The 21717-nt window shown below is 36.6% G+C and overlaps 1 protein-coding gene across 1 annotated transcript; it reads left to right on the plus strand.

The window, feature by feature from the left end:
• The first annotated feature begins 475 nt into the window (after positions 1-475).
• Positions 476-19629, plus strand: LOC149827957 (uncharacterized). Its single transcript, XM_090018300.1, has 7 exons — positions 476-725; positions 3185-3285; positions 14351-14419; positions 14566-14624; positions 18149-18209; positions 18287-18340; positions 19125-19629. Exons 1-7 carry the CDS (start codon positions 518-520, stop codon positions 19395-19397), a joined length of 825 nt encoding a protein of 274 aa, XP_089874426.1. The 5' UTR covers positions 476-517; the 3' UTR covers positions 19398-19629.
• Positions 19630-21717: the final 2088 nt, after the last annotated feature.

Below are 21717 nucleotides of genomic sequence, written 5' to 3' on the forward strand. Positions count from 1 at the left end.
GGGCTGGGTTGAGGTCATGATTTTTGCCGGATCCCTGACCTAACCCAACTTTTTTGCAAGGTACCTGACCCGATCCAAGTATTTTATATGTATTTTTAATAAAAATAAATTACTGAAATTATGTGGGTTTGGGTCTAAGATTTTATTTTTCTAACCCAACAAAATCTAAATCCAAACCCGAACTCAGCGATTTGTTATTTGTACAGGTTCGAATATACCCTAATGGGTTGGGTAATCGACCCCTTGATTGCCCTAGGTCCGCTGGTTTGTGTACGCATTGGCATTCCTCGTTAGTGAGGGTCAATCTAGTAAAAAATATAGCCATTAGTACCTTTGAGAACAAAGGCCACCCGAATCCTGTAAAAGCTTGGCACATTCATTTCATATCTTATTTGTGGAGCCGTACCTGCAATGACCCGATTCATGGACAACCCTGGATCCGAGCCCGAGTCGTACAAAACTAAACCAGGCAAAAGAGAGAGAGACACCGGATGAGGAGGGCGAGGGGGAGGCGGACATGGAGCCTACGTCTCTCCGAACCCTAAATTTCGGCCCGCCCATGCATCCCTGCAAAATCGGGCAACCACTTCGCCTTATTTATGGTTCCCTTCCCTTCCCTCCATTCTTGCCGACGAGGGCGACCTGGAATAGACGATCCCCCGAGCTTCAGGCGAGGTCTCTCCTTTCTTCTTCTTCTTTCGGAAGGCTCAGAGCTCACTCTGCAGGTGTGTGTTTGGATTCTTCTTTTCTGCAATTTACGTGGTCTCGTCTCTCTTAGTGTAGCTGAGTTCAAATGTGTTAGCGAGATTTCGTCTATTCAAGTAGAAAATGCAAAATTACTGTTCGAGTAATTTGAATTTCATGAGAAATTGGGAATTTGGCGTTCTGGGTTTTGGGAACATCTCTCTTTTTGGAACGTGGAACTTGACGTCTATTTATTGTGCTTCTTCTAGTTTTGGATGTCTGCATTCTTTGCTTGCTCACTCTATTTGAGAATGTTGGGTTGGAGCGAAAGAGAATGCTAGGGATACACTGTTTATTGCATAGTTTGGAGATGATTTATGGCATAGAACCTATGACACGCTACTTTAAGAACATAAAAGGGAACCTACCAGTGTTTTCGGCATCGATTGAGAATCCGCCGATTCGTATTATATTGGCCCAAAGGCGATTCAATTGCATTCTGGTGCCAATTGTTATTCCAGATATCTTTCCTCCACCTCCCTCCCTTCTGTAATGTATATCACCTGTGGAGGCACCACCTGATATACTTCTGAGGAACTAGTAAAGGGAAGCTTTGGATCTGCTGATTAAAGTTAGAGCTTGGAACCTTTTAGTTGGAGACTCATTGGTTTTCTATGTGTTGACCGCTTCTTCAAGTTGATACTTAACCGTCCGATCAGCACTTACAAATAAATTAATTCTCATGCGAACTGGGTGATGGACATCATAAAAGGTCTGTTCGTAAAAGGTACATCCATATTTGGATTCGGATTTGGAACGGGTAGGATCTGACCCATCTCTGATCTGTTTGCAGTCCTAGGTGCAGTATGGGGCACGCAGCAATATGGGGATCCTTCTGTGCCATAGTTGCCGAAGGCTACTGAAACCAAGCATAGCAACATAAAGGGGTAAGACTCAAATATAGTGGGATGTAGGTTAATTAGATTCACGGTTGGATTCTGAGGAAGATTCCTTCTACCTAACCCATGTCAGATTATTCTATATGTCTTAATTGAATATGCATTTACATGTAATCTGGTCAGATTTTGATGCATTTATTTGGCCTCATGCTCGTATTTGCATTTCAATGTAAAAGTACTACACTCAAATGTTCAATTAGTATTCAGATACGGTTCTCTACACATAATACAACCAAACAGACTAAGATTGATCTGGATATTTGATCAAGACTCCAACAATTTACATCCATAACAGGGATACATGGGTCAGTCAAGGTGTGTTTGGATTTGAGTTGACAAAGTAAATATGAATTCAGTGAAGTTAACCGTGAATATGTGGATGTATAGAAAAAGTTAAAGTTATGAACCCAAGTTTTAGGAATTATAGTTACCATCTCTGCATATATAAGGCATCTTGAATTACATTTACACTCTATCTTTTCATCCTTGTTTTGATGAATTCAAGAAAAAACAGTGAAAGTGTAGTTCTCATGGAACAAGCTCAACAACAACAACAACAACTACGCCTTCATCATGGAACAAGCTCCCAAACCAAAAAATTGAGTTTTGATTACAAGAATTCTCACTTCCATATCCAAACACACAAATAATGAATGTTAGTGAGAGTTCCTAAAAGTTAGGTTTCGAAGGTTCAAAGGGGATGATATTAGATGGAGGAAGATAGAACGATTGAAAAGCTTGAATGTAAAAACAGAAAAAGGAGATATGCATGTCCATGAATTGGCATATTGCAACTATACTGAAGTCTTCATTAATTGATATGTGCATCTCACTCCTTATTAGGGGTGTCAACGGGTCAGGTTTGGTTCAGACCCATACCTGATTTGATATGATGGTACCAGGTCCGGACCTAGGTCCAATCGATCCCACTATAAGAGAAACCATATTCGGATCCTATAAGGATTACATGAACCAGATCCGGACCATAGTCGGAACTTGGGTCGGGCTCGGGTTTGGTATGAAATTTCACAAACCATACACAGCTCCATATATTAATCGAACCCTTCAGGTCTGACTCAGATTCCAATCGGACCTTCTTATTTGTCTCTACATCCTGACCTTATAGGGTTTGGTACGGGTCAGGCCTGGGTCAAATCTGCACCCCTACTCCTTATGCTAGTTTCAGGTTCACTTCTGATGGGAGCTTTCTAAAGAGTTTAAAACTTAAACTGTGCATGTGAGAGACTTAAACAATAAACTATGTTTTTTTCTTGTTCCCTTTGAATTGTCAACATGGTTTTGTGAAATTAAACTGAGCTTCCTTTGCCACCTCCCCCTTTTCTCTTATGCACTGCTTAAATCTTGTTGTATTTGATGTATAATTATGCTTTGAAGATCCTTTCAAATTAATGTGTTGCCTGGCTATTGTTTGGTTGCTAAAATTAAAGTCTCTTTTTTCATCTATTTACATGGTGAGTGGCTTCTGTCATGGGATAGAGTTTCTTCATTTTTTTCATTTCTCCGTGTTTTCTTTTGGGCAGTTGAGAAGGTTGGTGATGGTAAATGGTTATGTGGTGTAGTTGAAGCTGGTAATGAGGCATCACCTGATAAGCTCCTCCAAGTAGTATTAGTTTCTCCTCAGGTATTCCTTGATCATTAAGAATAACCTTTTCAGTATAAATCCTAAAAAGGTTAGTGTGCTTAGAAATTTTACATTGCAATTGCTGAAACATAGAAAAAGAAAATGATCTTTACAAACTGAATTATAAGCACAGACACATCTCTTCTTTGACAAATTGATATGTTAAATATTGCATAGTATTGCAATGTAACAGGTGTAAACTACTCAACATCAATAAGAAGGAAGACAAATGTAAAGAAGCAATCTATTGTTAGTAGATTTGAAGGATTTATGTTTTTAAGGCCACTATTATGTGATTTTTTTTTTCTTTTTCTTGAAAGGTACTTTAGTCTATTTCTGCAGTGAAGTGGGATTTCTCCCTTTCTGTTTTCATGGTATCAGCCTACCCAAAACAACAATTTGGAAATCTGTTTCTCAAATTTCTCATATTGATGTTAGCAACTTCCTCTACTTTCTCTGCCTCTTGTTTGTCCTCTTCCTTCAAGTATTTTAGTTAAAAAGTGTGTAGCTGTCAAAGTAAGAGGTCCAAATCTCTCAAGTTGTATTTGTTGGTTAGTGAGTAGGGGTTGACCTTTATATGTGTACTCTCTCTCTCTCTCTCTCTCTCTCTCTCTCTCTCTCTCCTTGCTTTGATATGGTATCGGAGCCATATCTAAGCCAAAAGAAGATTGTGATTTCATTGTTTGGAGGAAAAGGAAGAAAACTCCATTCTCTGTTGGCCTGAAGCCTGCCTTGGAGTGCGAGCTGAAGTTGCTGACTTCAGCACCATCAGTACAGATTGTTGGGTCTGCTTTGGATGAGGTAAGATTTCAATACCCTTTGATTTTAGAAGTCAGATGAATCAAGAATCATGGTGATCAGAGGGGCATTGAATTTTTATGAATTTTTGAATCTTTTCTGGATGGGGGTGAATAGTGTCCATATTTGATATTTCTACCTGTTTTGATCCAATCGATGGTCTTTAAAGCCTAGGTGTGGATGCTTTTGGGTTGTTTTTTAGTAAGAAATATATTTATGGTAGATTTGGGGATGGCTAGAGCAGAGTTACCGAAAGCTTTTTAGATAGGTGAAAAGCTCGCTTCTCGGAAACTCACTTTGGAAGCGTGATACTCCTCGCTTCTGAAACTTTATGAGAACCGCGATTCTCCCACGCTTTTCTATGCTTTCCACACGCTTCATCTATTCTTATTATATGTTCTCTTACTCAACTTTTCATGTTTTTTATGTGTTTTCTCTCACTCTTCTTACTCACTTCCATGTGCTTTCTCTAAATTGGTAGTCATCATTTTTCGATTTTGTTAAAAATTTAATTCTTACACTAAAAAATCATGAAATTTAATATTAGTGACTTTTATTTTAGTTTTTATTTGTTTTTCATTTTGATTCTCATTCAATTCTTATATTTTTTTTATTCCTCGCTTCCCACTTCCTGTACATTTTAAAACGCATTGCTTCTCGCTTTTGCTTCCCGTATCGTTTCCCGCTTCCTCTTCCTGGTCTGGCAACCTTGGGCTGAAGTGTTTTGGATGAGTTTTTATTGAGGTTTCTTGAATTTTATATGAGGCGGTTACTCTGCTTTGAGCGCTCTGGTGATATTGGACTGCATCATTTGCGTTGTTGCTGCATCATATCTTGAATTCTTGAAGGGATTTCAGATATCTTGTTGTTCCAAGCTTGCTACACATTGGCTTACCACTTTTATGGAGACTTGGGCCTTTTCTTGATATCCGTAGTGTAGTTTTGGCCTTGTGCTCTGTTATAACTGTGTTCAACACATTGTTTTTGTAAGTACTTTGCTGAGTTACCTCCATATACCACCTTTTGGTTCCTTAGTTGTTGTGTTTGTTTCTTGTGTGCACCATTTTGAATTGTAGCTTGGGGGTTGGTAAACATGGAGAAAAAAAAGAATAATATTCAACTTATTCCCATAAAGTTGGATGGGACCAATTATTCACATTGGGCTGAGTATGTGAGGACCGTTATTGAGGGTTTTGGATATGGTGGATACCTAGATGGTTACAAAGGGAAGCAGGAAAGTGATGATAATAATTATGATACGACCATTGAAGAGTGGGATATAGATAATACAAAGGTCAAGTCATGGCTGTTGGGTTCAGTAGAGCAAAATATTTTCCCCAACATAGTTAAATTTGAGGAAACCAGAGGGGTTTGGGATTATTTGAGACAGGTTTATGAGCAGTCCAATTGGGCAGGCCGCTACTAGTTTGTTCAGGATCATTATCACCTATATCAGCGATATTTTGAAAATATCAATATCAGCTATTTCAAGGTAGCCAATTTTAAGGGGAATATCTCGCGATATTTTTTCAACATATCGCCAGGAACAAAATATCACATTACTTTTGAAAAAAACATCTTATTTTATATATTTTAATCATTGTCACCTATATTGGCGATATTTTGAAAATATCACTTTAATATCGGCTATTTCAAGGCAGTTGATATTAAAGGGAATATCTCGTGGTATTTTCAAAATATCACCAGAAGTCAAAATATTGCAATAGTATCGTGATAATATCACGATATTTTGGAAAAAAACTACATTTTCAAAATATCACCAGAAGTCAAAATATTGCTTTTATATTTTTTAAACCTTTTAAAACTTGTTTATTTAAATTTTTGGAATAAAATAATGCAAAACTTATTAGTTTCTTATCTTTTTTGTTATTATTTGTATATTCTTAATTTTTAAACTCTCGAGATTTTCCCAAGAAATGCAAACTTTTGAAAATCTCTCCGGGAAAAACCCTCACCAAGAAATTACCTTGAACGATATAGGTGACTATGACTTTAAGCTCAAATTTTGTATTTTTTTTGTTTCTTTTTGTATTTTAAAATCTTTTCAATGTTAATTCCTTTTATTTTTCCAAGAATACCTATTATTTTCTTATATTTCTTATTATTTTTCATATTTTTTGTATTTTTGAGACTCCTGAGATTTTCCAACTTTTGAAAAGCTCTCTGAGAAATACCGTCGTCGAGAAACTACCTTGAACGATATAGGTGATTATGTTCAGGATCTCAAGAGGTGATGATGTATAGAAAATTGAAGATAGTAAGAAGAAATTGGCTAAAGTGTTTGATATGAAGAGTTTGAGAAATTTAAAGTATTTCCTTGGACTTGAGGTAGCATACCCAAAATAAGGAATTTATTCGTTTCAGCATAAATATGCAATCAAGTTGGTGTCAAAGGCCAAATTGGTTGATGATATTAAGAGAGTTGGCTCTCCCATGAAACCAAATATGAAGCTAAGAGCATCTGATGAGGAAAAATTAGATGATCCAGTTTTATACAGGCAGTTAGTTGGGAGTTTGATATACTAGACTATAACCAGGACATATGTCTTTTATGCAGCTCATGCAGTGAGCTAGATTATGAGTTCACCGAGGTCAGTGCATCTTGCTGCAATTCCTACAAATCATCAGATATGTCAGAGGTACTATGCAATATGGTATGTTCTTTTCATCATCGACCTTCAGTGAACTTAGAGCATATTTTGATGCAAACTTTGGAGGCTCTACTTGTGATAGACTCTCTATTATAGGTTTCTGTGTTTTTCTTAGGAGTTCATCAGTCTCATGGATGAGCAAGAAACAACAGAGTGATCCTATTTATAGTTGAAGCATAGTATAAAGCTATGACTCAAGTTACAACTGAGATCATATGGGTTAGATGGTTGTTGGTAGAGTTTGACATTCCTGTATGAAGGAGAATTTTTTTGTATTTTGACAACACTGGTGCCATTCACATTGCAAAGAATTCAGAATTTCATGAGAGGACAATGCATATTGAGATATATTCACTTTACTAAGAGGGATTATGAAGATAAAATTATTTCATTTTAGCATGTGAACTCTTAAGAGCAAGTTGTAGATGTGTTCATCAAAAGTCTTGCTCCATCTCACTTTAGAACCATATTCACAAAATTCATCGACATTTTCAATACCTCACAAAGAAAACACAATATATTGACAAACCAAAACATTCACATTTTAAACACGTTTTTTCAAAATACTGGCATATTTCAATTTCTCGCAAATTTATTGCATTTTTTATCAATACAATAAATCCTAAAAATAAACAAGGAAATTTTTAAAACATGCCCTATGCTACACTCAGCATTAGGCATTTTTTTGGGAAGCACTCATTTGCTTTATTCAACATTGCATTTTGGAGACACCCGTTTTTCCTTTTCCATTCCCCAAGAGGGAATGAATTTATTTTGGTTATGATTCCGAGGGAGAGGATGGCCTTTTATAGCCCAAGGCACGGGCTTCTTGCCTCTCTTACCATCTATATGGGACTAAAAAGGTGTCCTTGAATGCATATAGCAACTTGAACACTTGGTTTTGTAATGAAAAGGGGCGGAAGCACCAATAGAGCAAAAGTCACTCTTTAAGAGTGACTACTAGAGCCAAGAACACAAACACCAAGTGTGCACACACGAAACTCACAAATATAGAAAATGACTTAAAGTCATAAGTTGGATATTATTGAAGAAAAGAAGAAAATGGTGTAAAAACCCATGCTTACAAGAGGGGAAGACCTCCTCTATTTATAGAGGAGGGAAGCACTAAAAGGAACCACAAGGGGGGCTCCCTTGTAGTCGTTGGGAGCCCCAACGGTCAGAAATCTGACCGTTGGAGCCCCAACGACTACAAGTGTGGGGCCCCCTTGTGGTCATTACAAAAAGGAAAAATAAAGAAAAAAAGAAAAAGGAAAAGGGAAAAAAAGGAAAAAAGAAAAAGGAAAAAGGTACATATGTGGTTTTACAAGAATACCCCTATCAGGTATTTATCTAAATGAGAAATAGTATATATATACATATATGTATATATATACTTATATATATACGGATGTATATATATATATATAAGTATATGTATATATATATATATACATATTTTAACACGCCCCCTCAAACTTTACGGGGAGAAGACCGAAAGTTTGCTAAGGAGGAACATAAATCGTGGAGTTGGGAGCGCCTTGGTGAAGAAGTCAGCCAGTTGATACTATGAAGTGACATATGGCAATGTGATGGTCCCTTTGAGATATTCGTCTCGAACATAATGACAATCCATTTCGATATGCTTTGTCCTCTCATGAAAGGTGTGATTGCTAGCAATGTATATCGCACTCTTGTTATCACAACAGAGCTTGGTGGGAGTAGAAATGAGAACGCCCATGTCACCAAGGAGACTTCTGAGCCACACAATTTCCATAGTTGTCATTGCCATAGCCCGATATTCAGCTTCAGTAGACGATAAGGAGACCTTCTGCTGCTTCTTGCATCTCCACGAGATAAGAGATTCACCTAAAAAAATGCAAAGACCCGTAATTGAGATACGATCATTGGGATTTTCTCCCCAATTAGCATCAGTAAAAGCAGTCAATTCAAGAGATGAGGAAGAGGATAAGAAGAGTCCCTTGGAGATGGTATTTTTGATATATCGCACAATTCTCATCACGGCCGCCATATGAACCGTAGTAGGTGCGTGCTGAAACTGGCTCGCTGCATGAATCGCATGAGCAATGTCTGGACGTGTGATGGATAGATAGGTGAGGGATCCAATTAATTGACGGTAGGGGGTTGGATCTTCAAGAAGGACACCATCTTCAAGTCTTAGTTTCGCATTGATAACTTTGGGAGTCTCAACTTTCTTTTCATCAGATATTCCTGATTTGGTACAAATTTCTGCAGCTAGCTTCATTTGAGATAAGATGTATCCTCGCGCGGAATAAGCCACTCCAATTCCTAAAAAATATCTCAAATAACCAAGGTCAGACATATCAAAAGTATCTTTTAACATAGACTTAACATCATTTACTCCCTTTTTGTCATTTCCAGTGATGATCATATCATCAACATACAGCAAAAGCATAATAATGGAATCACCTGTCCTTTTAACAAAAAGAGCAGTGTCAATATAGCAAGAAGAAAAACCTAAATGGATTAATACATTACTAAACCTGTCATACCATGCTTTAGGAGCTTGCTTAAGTCCATATAAAGCCTTTTTTAATTTTAAAACTTTTTCATTCAAATTCATACCTGGAGGCGGTTCCATATAGACTTCTTCATTTAAATTACCATTCAAGAAGGCATTTTTAACATCAAGTTGAAAGATTGGCCATTTTTTAACAGAAGCTATAGCAATAAGGGCTCGAACACTAGTCATTCGGGCAACGGGGGCAAAGGTTTCATCATAATCTACCCCATGCTCTTGGGCATATCCTTTGGCTACCAACCTAGCCTTATATCTTTCTAATGAACCATCACTTTTAGTTTTTACTTTAAACACCCACCTACATCCAATGAGTTTCTTGCCATTGGGAGGATCAATGATCTCCCAAGTTTGAGCCCTTTTAAGGGCATTAAGTTCAAGTTTCATGGCTTCATTCCAATGAGCATATTGTTTAGCATCATTGTAATGAGATGGTTCATGAAAGGAGTGAAGAGCAAGTAGGCAAGCTCGAAAATTAGGAGAAAAAGAGTCATAAGAAACAAATCTATTTGGTATCTTAGGAATACGATTTGATCTTCTTTGAGAGGTCTCTTCTATTGACTCATTTTGAGAAAATCTTTCAAGGGCATAAGGAGGATTTCTCTCACTTCTTCTAGAATAGACTTGTATTTGTCTTGAAGTATTTTCATCTAAGTTTTGATCATTATTAGGATGTTCAACAAGATCTTCATTACGAGGTTCACTAATATCAACATGATCATCTATGATGTTTTCTTGGGGTAACAAGTCAAATAAAAAGGAATAGTCAATATTTTCATTTGGTTGGTGCGAAAAACCATTTTCTTCTTCGAGAAATGTGACATCTTTTGAGATGTAAAGTTTGTTCTTAAGTATGTCAAAACATCGATATCCTTTTTGTTTTTCGTCATATCCCAAGAAAATACATTCAATAGCCCTAGGAGAAAGTTTATCATTTTTGCGAGTTAAGACAAAACATTTACATCCAAAAATTCTTAATCTTTTATAATCGGGAGACATATTGTAAAGTTTTTCAAATGGAGAAAGATTTTTCAAAGAGGATGAAGGAATTCTATTGATGAGATATGTTGAGGTTAGAACCGCTTCGGCCCAAAAAGATTTTGGGATATTTTTTGAAATCAATAATGTTCTTGTGGTTTCTATTATGTGCCTATGCTTTCTTTCCGCAAAACCATTTTGTTGCGGAGTGTTGGGGCAAGAACATTGATGACAAATTCCATTTTCTTTTAAGTAGCTTTGAAAATCATTAGACATATATTCTCCTCCCGAATCGGACCTAAGAATAAATAGATTTCCCAAGAATTGGTTTTTAACCATTGCATGAAATTCTTTAAAGAATGAGAAGACTTCGGATTTGCGATTTAAGAAGTATATCCATGTAAATCGAGTAAAGTCATCAATAAACACAACATAATACGAAAAACCTCCTTTAGACAAAATAGGGGAAGGTCCCCACACATCGGAATGAACAAGTTCAAATGGCCGAGAGGCAAAGTAACTTCTTTGAGGAAATGGAGTAGCTTTAGATTTCCCAAAAATGCAATCTTTACAAGTCATGTGATTGTCTTTACAAGTATTGTTCAAAAAAGGAAGAAGAGACATTTTTACAAAATTTGGATGACCAAGTCTCTCATGCCAAATTCCAATACTTTTGTCTTTTACAAGATTGCAAGATGACTTAGATGGAAGCGTCAAAAAATCCATAAAATAGAGATCACCCCTTCTATGGCCTTGCCTAATCAGCTTCCCTGACTGGAGATCCTGCACGGTGCAATCTTTAGGTGAGAAAGAGACTTGGCATCCATGATCGGTGATTTGAGAGACGAAAAAAAGATTTAAATTGATTTTTGGAACGATTCTTACTTTAGGAACGAAAAAGTTTTGAGAATTTTTGAAGTCAAGTGTTCCAATACTTTCAATTTTTAATGATGTTCCATCGACCGTTGAAACATAGGAGGACATGGGTTCGTAAACAATATTTGAGAGAGAGTTTTTATGAGATGTCATATGAAAAGAAGCATCAGAGTCTAATATCCACATACCTGGAGGTGATGAAGAGTAGGCGATGGCGGCTCCGGATGTTGAAGGAGAAGACTTTAGAAGGTGTTGGAGAACTTCGGAGATATGATTGAGAGTTTCTTTGATATCTCCTTATTTGGTGCTTTCTTCCTTCTTTGGAGAATTATCTCCAACCGCGGCAACCTTTCCTTTAAGCTTTGGGCAAACCGGTCTTATGTGCCCCGGTTCATTACAAAAATGGCATATAATCCCTTTTCTAGGTCCATAGTTATTTTTGTTAAAGTGGGGAGGTCTATATGCTTTAACATTGGATCCGGGCCTAGTAACGGCCAAAACATCATCACTCTTAATGCTCAAGCCAAGTCGAGTTTCCTCTTGACATATCTCGGCAAGGGCATCTTCAATAGGTAGGGCTTTGCTTCTATGGAGAAGAGATGCCCTTACTTGTTCAAATTCTGGGCGAAGTCCATGAAGGAATTGAAAAAAGTGCTCATTCTCAATTTGTTCCCTTCTTAGCTCAATATCTTGTGGAGCAACCCATTTAGGCTCAAGAAGAGCAAGCTCATCCCAAAGGGGGGTTAGAGAGCTAAAATAGTCCCGGACACTCATGTCCATTTGTTTGGTGGAACGGATTTTCTCTTGACAAAAAAATTGTCGAGCAAGATCCTTTTGGGTATACATACCCTTAAGGAAAAACCAAGCCTCATTGGCCCTTCTAAATTTGGCAATATTAGCACAATTTTTAAGATCTACATTGTTCATAAACCATGCCAAAATTTTGGCATGGTTACTTTCCCAATCCTCAATTTTGGATTGATGATCATTAATGGCTTTGATGCGCTCATCGCCATCTAAAGCCTTTTCAATCTCATTTTCAATTTTGGTGAGAACAAGAGAGGGTTCGGGAGTAGTTCCCATAACAAAACCCCAAAGTTTCTTACCTCTTAGGTGATTTTCCATAGCGGAGGCCCACATGAGGTAGTTGGACCCATTTAGCTTAAAAGAGAGCTCCACTTTAGAGTCACGTTCCATTGGCACCAAATCTTCTTCTTTTCTTCAAAAAAACCTTGAGAGGCACGCGTTCCAAGATGACAAAAGAGAAGCCCAATCACCAACCGAGCTCTGATACCATGTAATGAAAAGGGGCGGAAGCACCAATAGAGCAAAAGTCACTCTTTAAGAGTGACTACTAGAGCCAAGAACACAAACACCAAGTGTGCACACACGAAACTCACAAATATAGAAAATGACTTAAAGTCATAAGTTGGATATTATTAAAGAAAAGAAGAAAAGGGTGTAAAAACCCATGCTTACAAGAGGGGAAGACCTCCTCTATTTATAGAGGAGGGAAGCACTAAAAGGAACCACAAGGGGGGCTCCCTTGTAGTCGTTGGGAGCCCCAACGGTCAGAAATCTGACCGTTGGAGCCCCAACGACTACAAGTGTGGGCCCCCCTTGTGGTCATTACAAAAAGGAAAAATAAAGAAAAAAAGAAAAAGGAAAAGGGAAAAAAAGGAAAAAAGAAAAAGGAAAAAGGTACATATGTGGTTTTACAAGAATACCCCTATCGGGTATTTATCTAAATGAGAAATAGTATATATATACATATATGTATATATATACTTATATATATACGGATGTATATATATAAGTATATATATATATACATATTTTAACAGGTTTTTAGCAGATTTTTCATAAAAGCTTAGAAAAAACATTGGGTACAAATATTGATTGACATTATCTATGAATAAATATTAAACCATATTTGATTATGAACATTTGAGATTTTCCCAAGAAAAATGTGTGCTTCAATTTATCCTGAGATTTTATCTTGCCGAGAAAATCCCGAGAACGACATTTGTGACTATGTTTAGAACATCTCTCCAAACTTGGAATGGTTCTTCTAACATCATCTCAAGTTTGAGGGGTAGTGTTGAGAAATGTAATATAGTGTATCATAAGAGTTGGGTAATACTCATCTATGTACTTTCTTGTATTTATAAGGGAATTTTGGTATTTTAGCTTAGAAAGTATGTAGCAATCAAACTAAGAGGTCGAAATATGTCCAAGCTGTATTTGTCGGCTAGTGAGTGGGGTCGACCCCTATATGTTGTATTCTCTCATTCTTTTCATTAATGAAGTTTCTTTCTCGATACTCTCTCTATTCACCTTGCTTTGATAGTTGTCATGAACGTCATATGCTGATACTGCCCTTGCTTCTCAATTCTCTGGGGTGCTAGTTGCTTGTTATAGGACCATTTTTGGAGCATGTTCCCACTTCTGGTACATTTGGCAGTTTGTCAACCTTAGAAGCAAGGTTCATAGTGGGTTCAGAATCTAAGACAAAAGGTTCTTGCAATCTTGTTTCTTTGCTATGTTACACAAACACTTCATCTAGTGTGTGTGTGTGTGTGTGTGTGTGTGAACTGTGAACACATATGATATTTAATGCAATCAATTACACACTGCTGCTGCACCCCATAGATGCAATCAAACCAGTGGTGAACATGGTTTAACAACATAGCATTAACTTCATCTAGGTTTTTTTATGATTTTAATCCTTCGATTTTTATTTGCTTTTGTTGTTTATTTGATCTAACTATATTTGTATTTGATATCGATATTGGTTCTTGATTTGATAGATAAGAATTTTGCATCTTAAACACTACATAACTTATGCAATGTTTCGAGAGTTAAGCTTATGTTGTCCTACTTTTTGTAAAAATTGTTGTATCACATTGTATCGATGTCATTTCCCATGTTTGTAGTCCTTATAGTTTCTTCAAAACTTTATGTTCTCTATTTATTTGTTATTCTTAGGCTTTTATTCTTTATCCACATTATGGTTGAATTTTCTTGCATAACCTTAATGAGAATGACATTATGTGATTCTAAAATGATGTTGTCTTATTTTTTATTCTCACAAAAAAGGCATAGGTATTAATTGTAATTTTCCATGGTTTGTGAAAGACAGGTATTGATATTTTGGGGTTTCATTGTTTTGATTCCTTGGCAGATTCCTGGAAATACTGGATGCATTGCTAGAACTTGTGCAGCATCAGCTGTTGGTCTTCATCTTGTTGGGGTATACTTGCTAATCTTGTTTCTGCGGTCCATTTTCACAATTTGAAATATCTTGCTGCTATTTCTTTCAACTTCTACTTTTGTAAGTATTTTTTCCTGTCTTTGAAACTTTCAGGGATATTGACATCACTCTACATCTTTATGTAGCCTTTAGGATTTCAAATTGACGATGCCAAACTAAAGCGTGCTGGATTGGATTATTGGCCGTATCTATCTGCACTAAATTGTACTCTGATATGATTGTAGCTGCCTCTTTTTCATTTTAAAACTGAACCAATAGTGTCCTGCTATGGGTATTAGGTTTTACCACTTCTCAAAATTTCGTGCATGTTTATTATTTCTTGTGTATTTTCAGAATGTTTCAACCCATTTTGTCAGGGAACTTCAATTGTGTTTATAAAACTTCAGACATTGTCTCAAAAGGAAGTTGTATCCTATAGTGATTTTGTGAACAAGTGGGTACTAAAATCCAGAAATGTGAAGTTTTATGGGATGTAGGGCTATCAACTGGTCAAATTTGGTAAGGTTCTAATCTAGCCTTGTTTTATCTTCATGGATATGGTAGCAAAAACCATGTGCAAAACTTAGGTCCAATTTGGATGGCACATTCTTGATCTGATCAGATTTGGATGAAGGTGATTCAGCGAAGATTTCTGATATGAATCGACCCATGCCATGTTATGTGCATATACCATTAGCATTTGGATAAAAGCCTGCATTTAAGGGGTGCGGAAAATAGGGCAAGAGATTAGACAACTGAGGCTTGAGAGAGAGAGAGAGCTTTGTTTTTTTACCAAAAGTTGAGTACATGGAAAGTGTTACGAGTATAGTTAAGAGTGTTTGTATAGGTCAATGGGACTTGGATCTAGTTGGGTTTGGGTCCAATAGAGTTCAAGTCCTGTTAGGAGAATTAGGCTTGCTTAATGCTCAAGTTAGGATTAGGTTTTTGGTGTCTAAGGGTTTAGGTAAAGTCTATAAATACTTATTAAACTGGGGTTCATATTTCAAAGAGAACTACGGCTGGAGTGCTGCAGAACCTTGGAGGCCTTCCCCTTGAAGAGAAGGGAAAACCCTAGGGGGTGTCCTGCTAGGGAAGCTCTCCATCCCTCTTCTCTTTCTCTCTCATATCTCACATAATCTCTCCCTTTATCTGTTTTTCTCTCTCTAGTATGCAGCCAACTAGGGTTGCACTTGTACAAACTTGCCTTGGAACTCATCCCTGCAATAGAAGACAATGGAAGAGAAGAAACGTAAACACAATAGTTTGGGATCATGAAAACTGTTCAACCTATGGTTAGAGTTGAATGTATCATGTTTATATGTATACTCTCATTATGTGTTAAAATACATAAATTCTCTTAATACATATTAAAAATACATGTGTTGGGTCTGGACTTAGACCCACGATCTAATCCACTCTATATCTAGCATTCCCCTCAAACTGTGCATGGGTAAGGACCATGCATAGTTTGCCTTTGAGAAACCAATGTATATATATGAATTCTTGATCTTGCTGGCTGCCTGGATGGATAAATTCAGGTCCCACCAGAGTACATTCTTCATGAAGAGAAGGATGGGAAAGGGGTTGTGGTGACCTCAGTTCATGTTAGAAATTCTAAATATGTTCCTTGAATAAAAAACGACCAAGCACTTGTTGCCTATACGACCTCCACCTTATCATAGGAGGTTCTTATTGATATCCCAAATGACTATACAACTACGGAATTGTGGGGAAGGCTGGTTTAGATGCATTCTCAAATTTCTGATTCGAGAATCATGTATGTAAAGGAATTTCAAGACTTGAAGGGGTTGATGAGTGTTATTGAATATCACAACAAAATGAAGTCTATAACAGACTAGCTAGCTATGGCTAGTTGTGAGATTTTGGGCAGTCACAAAGTTCAGTAGGTCTTGAGTGACCTTGGACTAGAGCATCATGTTTTGACGACTATCTTGTTGCGTTATCTTCTCTGCCTTCTTTTAAAGAATTAAGGCCAAAACTGTTGCAATAAGCCATAACTATCCACAATTTCAGAGAAACAAAATCTTTATTCTTGGATTAACAAGCATTGCCTCATATTGAAGTAAAATAGGCATCAATTGATCAAATGTTGGAACATCTCCAGCTATCAAGGATGCAGCGATGCTTTGATATTCATCTCCTAGACCATTAAGAATAATATGAACCAAGTCTTCGTTTTGGAACTGGATGATTGATGATAGCCAGCTGATCAGAAATAAATTTTACTTTGCAAAAGAAGTCCTTGATAGATACACCATCATGGTTGGTGCCTTGTAGGGTCGACTTCAGATGCATAAGGCAGGAATTAGAGGTTTGGGAATGCATCTAATGACGATGATTTCATAGCTCAACCATCATACAATTTGAAGGAGCCTGTAGTAGTACCCTCTGAGTCAAAGTGAATGTAATGTATGCAATGAGTTGTTGATCACGTGTACACCATGTCATGTATTCTGGGTTCTTAAAAGTGACTGCTCTAGAGCCCTCTTCCTCATCGATCTCATTTTGATCCAAATATTCCTTCAATGAAAGGAACAATTTGTTTTACTCAAACTAGAAAATTTGTTGAATCATGTTATTCTGGAACTATTTGAGTTAAGAAGGATGAATTGAAAAAAGAGTTCAATTGATAAGAATGACTTGAAGATGCCATGCTTGAAATAGTTTTTTTTTCAAAGAAATATATATGAGAGAGATAAGGAATAAACTAAAGAGAGAGGAGTTTAGAGGGGCCAGCCCGGGTTAACAGAAAGGAAAACAACCAAAGAAGCTAGCTGTGGCTTGCTTACAAGGCAAGGTAGTGCTGGCATCAATTAATGATGTCAGTCGTACTTTGTCTTCATTGTTGAGGCAGGCACAAAAACAATGGGTATATATCCTCAAGAGAAGAAGAAAAAAGAAAGAGGAGAACAAAGGGTGAGAAGGAGAAGAATAAAGAAGAAAAACATAAAAAAAGAAGGAAAAGAAGAATGATTTAAAAGAAAAGAAAAAACTTGGGAATACCTGGTTAGAAGAATAGAGACCGGATCTTCACTTTGCCTCGTTGGAGATCATGGCTCTAATACCATGATAAACTAGTATGAGAGAGAGATGTTAGTGGCCCAAGAGGAGATACCGACAAGGTGTCCCATGGTGTTATTTATAGAAGAGGTTACTTGGCCGGCAAGTCACCAATACAATCCCCCATTCATATTAATACTCATATTACAAGTCCCCATGCTCTCTTGTCTACAAATTACTACATGGCTACCTATTGAGACACAAATAACAAACCAGACACAGTTGGATCTCGGATCTGGATTTGGATCAAGCTATAATTGGATCTTGGATCTAGATCTGGATTTGGATCGGGTCCGTATCCATGTCACAGTCTAACAAGTTCACTGGGCTCATGATAACATGAATTAGATGATTCAAGCTCACTGTTGGTCCAGGATATTTGTCTTAATCATATAAATTAATTCCGTGTGATTCAATTTCTGGATTTAGTCTGCTTTAGAAACTGATTAGATGATGACTGTAATAAAATTTTTATTTTTCTTGTTTTTGTTTGTTTATTGCTTGTAAGATACTAAGATGTCAGTCGCATGCTGATATTTTCCTTCTCTATTCAATATAATACATGTCAGTTTGCTATCAAAGTGCAAAAATGAATGTACCAATCATGATGTGCTCTCAGTTCAGTTTCTAGACTTAACGAGATATCAGATATGTGGTTATAAAAGTCCACAGCTCCTGGGCTGAATTCCAAGACTATTTCAAGCAACAGGTATTCTTTCTTGCTTGTTTAGGAACATTGTAAAAGTCCAAGTGATGCTTTACCATCATGCATTTTCTCCAAAGCAGGAAGGAGAAAAGCGACTGTTGGCCTTTACCAAGAGAGGGACTGCAATTCATTCTGTGAGTTTTGAATTTCCTGCTTGTATTGGTCTTATTTTTTCCTTTTATTTTTTTGGTTCCATTCACTTCTATTAAGTTTTTACTGGCATATGGAACCTGACACTTATTGATTATGTCACCAAAACTAAGATCCTTGTATTAACTATAGACTAATTAAAGCATTTTGTCACTGCAATTTGCAAATATCCATCTTCTCATTTCTAGTTCGAGGCATGTGATAGATGATGCTCATTTTGCACTTTTAGTATTTAAAGTTTGTCATGGATGGGTATTCTTTAAGCCTCCATTTTTACTGGTTGCTCTAGGGAATCAAGATTTGTTGCAAATACCAGTGTTGTGTCTTGTGAAGAATTCCAATGTTAGAAGAGATAGAGAACAACTTAGAAATTTCTTTCTTTACTTAATATCTTCTTTTTCTTTCACCAAATTTTGCCAAGATTTTTCCAAATAAAACAGAAAAGATAATGAAAATCTCATGCAGTAATGTTAGCTAGCCATGGAATGCAAACCCTCCAGAAGACATTTTCGATACAATGTATTTCTTTCCAAGATTTTAACTTAGTTACATGGGTTGATTGTGGTTAAGATCCCATCAACAACTCCCTGTATGTCATTAGATAGAAATTTATTTGACTACCCTACTAATAAAGGCAACCTGACATTGTGTTTGGTCTATCTCTAGTATATCAGCTTGTGTTCATGCCTGGATATATTTTTGGCACTGAAATTCCTCTTGTACAATTTGGATTTGAGTTTCTATTATCTGGTGGTATTTCAATTGCAGAATTTCTCATTTAGGCGTGGAGACTGGCTAGTATTTGGTTCTGAAACTTCTGGGCTGCCTCCAGATGCGTTGAATGACTGTACAAATGGATGCTATGGAGGTGGGGCGCTCAGGATACCAATGGTGGAAACTTATGTACGTTGTCTGAATTTGTCTGTGAGTGTGGGCATTGCTCTGTATGAAGCATCAAGGCAGCTCGGATATGAGCAACTGCAACTCCAGTCTGGTTCGTTTCCTGGTAAAATCTTCATGAAGGAAGACGTATTTTCTTAATTTGTTGATTTTGCAAAATATTTCCTATTTCTTGAGGCTGCTATGCAATGAAAGCAAAGGAGAGGGTTATTAATCAATGAGGGGCAATTGCCAGAGGGGAAGTGCCTGGTATCTTCATATTCTCAAGTGTATTTGTTTCTGGCAAAGTTGAAGTGGCCAGTATATTTTTAAAGCTAGAATTCTTGATCGTATTTAGCATGTTTGAGTAAAATATTGCAAAATTTCACCAAAACTGGTTACATCAGTAGGCGATGTGTGTGTGTGTATTGTTGGTTGGGGTAAGCTGCCTTCTTTTCTGCAATGGCACATGGACCATTACAACATAAGACATCCACAATTGTTTTTTCATAGGTTGACATCAGTTGATTGTTGATAAACCATGGTTAACCTGACAAAATAACCAAATTGATCGTGTTGTACCAATTAATGTTTTTACTTCATAAAGCAAACAAAAATCTGACAATGATGAGTTAGGGCAATGTCTGGTGCAATCATGAAATGAGTGCTTTTGAATCTGACTCTGATCTTGATGTCCAGTGCGGTAGCTGTGGCTATTTCAAAGACCTCATTGTTCAAATAGGGTTCACTCAACCTTTGGGCCTCTGTTGGACCTGATTGGCTAGCCTAAAAGCTTGGGAAACAGCTTAACTTCATGATATCAAATGAGCTATTGGGAATTTAGAAGATTCAGGAACTATAGGTCGGCTAGTTTACTCTGGGAGATACATTGAGTTGTTAATTTTCCTAGCATTCCATGTGGAGTGGGCATCTGGATTTGCTAAACACAACCAGACGGTGATGAGGCATCAGAATGTAACTGCTCCACCAACCTCCTCCAAAAGGAAAAACTGATGTTTGTTATGAGGTCCAGGTCCAATCCAAACCGATCTGGTTCTAAGGCAGACGCAGGTCAGATAGCCAAAACCAGTGAATCTATGAGGCAGGAAACAGTCAAACATGAGCCTTTCATTTTGGGATGCCAACTTAATGTGTTAGCTGACAATCACAAACTATGTATTAGAAAATGAGCCTTGTCAAATCATACATCATGTAAAAATCAAGTTTAATATTCTTGATTTTTTCTTTTTTTGATAGCCAGCGAGAAAACCACCGTTTGTGTTCGTAGGAAAGTACAAGTGGTTCACCTGCCTAATATCTATAACTGGCATTGTCCTCTCATGATTAGAGGAAGTTGTTTATACACATGCAATGATTTAGGATCATCACTGCAGAAAATGACGTATTACATGACAAATATGATGTGTTTTCAAATGTATAATTTCTGCTATTTTCTTCATGTTCAAAATTGTAAATATTTGGTTTTAAAAAAACATTTTTACCCTTCACACGCGATTTTTTAAATATATGTGAATTTTCTCTCAAATATGTGACTGTTGAATAGTCTTTGTTCTCATATCTGTATCTCTATAATTCGATGTCGAAAAATTGTGTTCTTACATTTGTTAGAAAGTTGAGACATAGGCCTATAACTTTCTTATTTTGAGTCAACCCTTTAGGGTTATCATTTTTGCATTCCAAAATCGGAATAAAAGCATTTTTAGTATAATGGAACATATGTAGTTGTGTTTTTTTGTCTATTCTATGTTATTTTTTAGCCGTTTGTGCTGGAAAAAAAAAGAACAGAGATGGATCATGATTTTAGCTTTCCATCGCCACTAAGATCACCTTGATCTGATTAGTAGTTAAGGAGAAATATCTTCTGGAAGATAGACTATTCCGTTGTTTCAGTCTGCAAAACATGCTTCTATTCCAGTTGTGGATATATAAAATAAAAACTCTATAGGGTTTTCGGCTCTGACTTAAAACAGAAAAGTTATAGGGCTATATCTCAGCTTTTCAACAATTGTAAAAACACAGGTTTTCGATATCGGAACATAGAGATACAGACCTGAGAACAAAGATTGTTATGCAAAAAAATTATATGTGATTTTCTCATATATTTTCTATGATTTTTTCTTAAATATATGTGGAGTTTCTCCTATATATATGTGACTTTTCTATTAAACATGTGATTTTTGCATATATTTTTTGTAATTTTCTCTTAAATATATACAAAGTTTCTTATATATATGTGATTTTCTCCTAAATATATGTGGAGTTCCTCCTATATGCGATTTTTTGTTTATGAAAATCATATATATTTAGCATAAAGATCACATATTTGAGAGAAAATTGCATATATTTAGGAGAAAATCACATATACAAAAAAATTGCATATATTTAGGAGAAAATTACATGTTTAGTTGAAAATTTGCATATATAAAAGGAAATCATATATATTTAGTAGAAAATCAGATAT

Source organism: Nuphar pumila, chromosome 10 (genome assembly GCF_984573655.1).
Source record: "Nuphar pumila chromosome 10, dmNupPumi1.hap1.1, whole genome shotgun sequence".
Lineage (NCBI taxonomy): Eukaryota > Viridiplantae > Streptophyta > Magnoliopsida > Nymphaeales > Nymphaeaceae > Nuphar > Nuphar pumila.

Coding starts and splice junctions, on each gene's coding strand:
- LOC149827957 (XM_090018300.1), top strand. CDS start 518: ATGGAGCCTACGTCTCTCCGAACCCTAAATTTCGGCCCGCCCATGCAT. Junction 3,286..14,350: donor TAGTATTAGTTTCTCCTCAG/GTATTCCTTGAT, acceptor ATTCCTTGGCAG/ATTCCTGGAAATACTGGATG. Junction 18,341..19,124: donor GAGGGACTGCAATTCATTCT/GTGAGTTTTGAA, acceptor TTTCAATTGCAG/AATTTCTCATTTAGGCGTGG.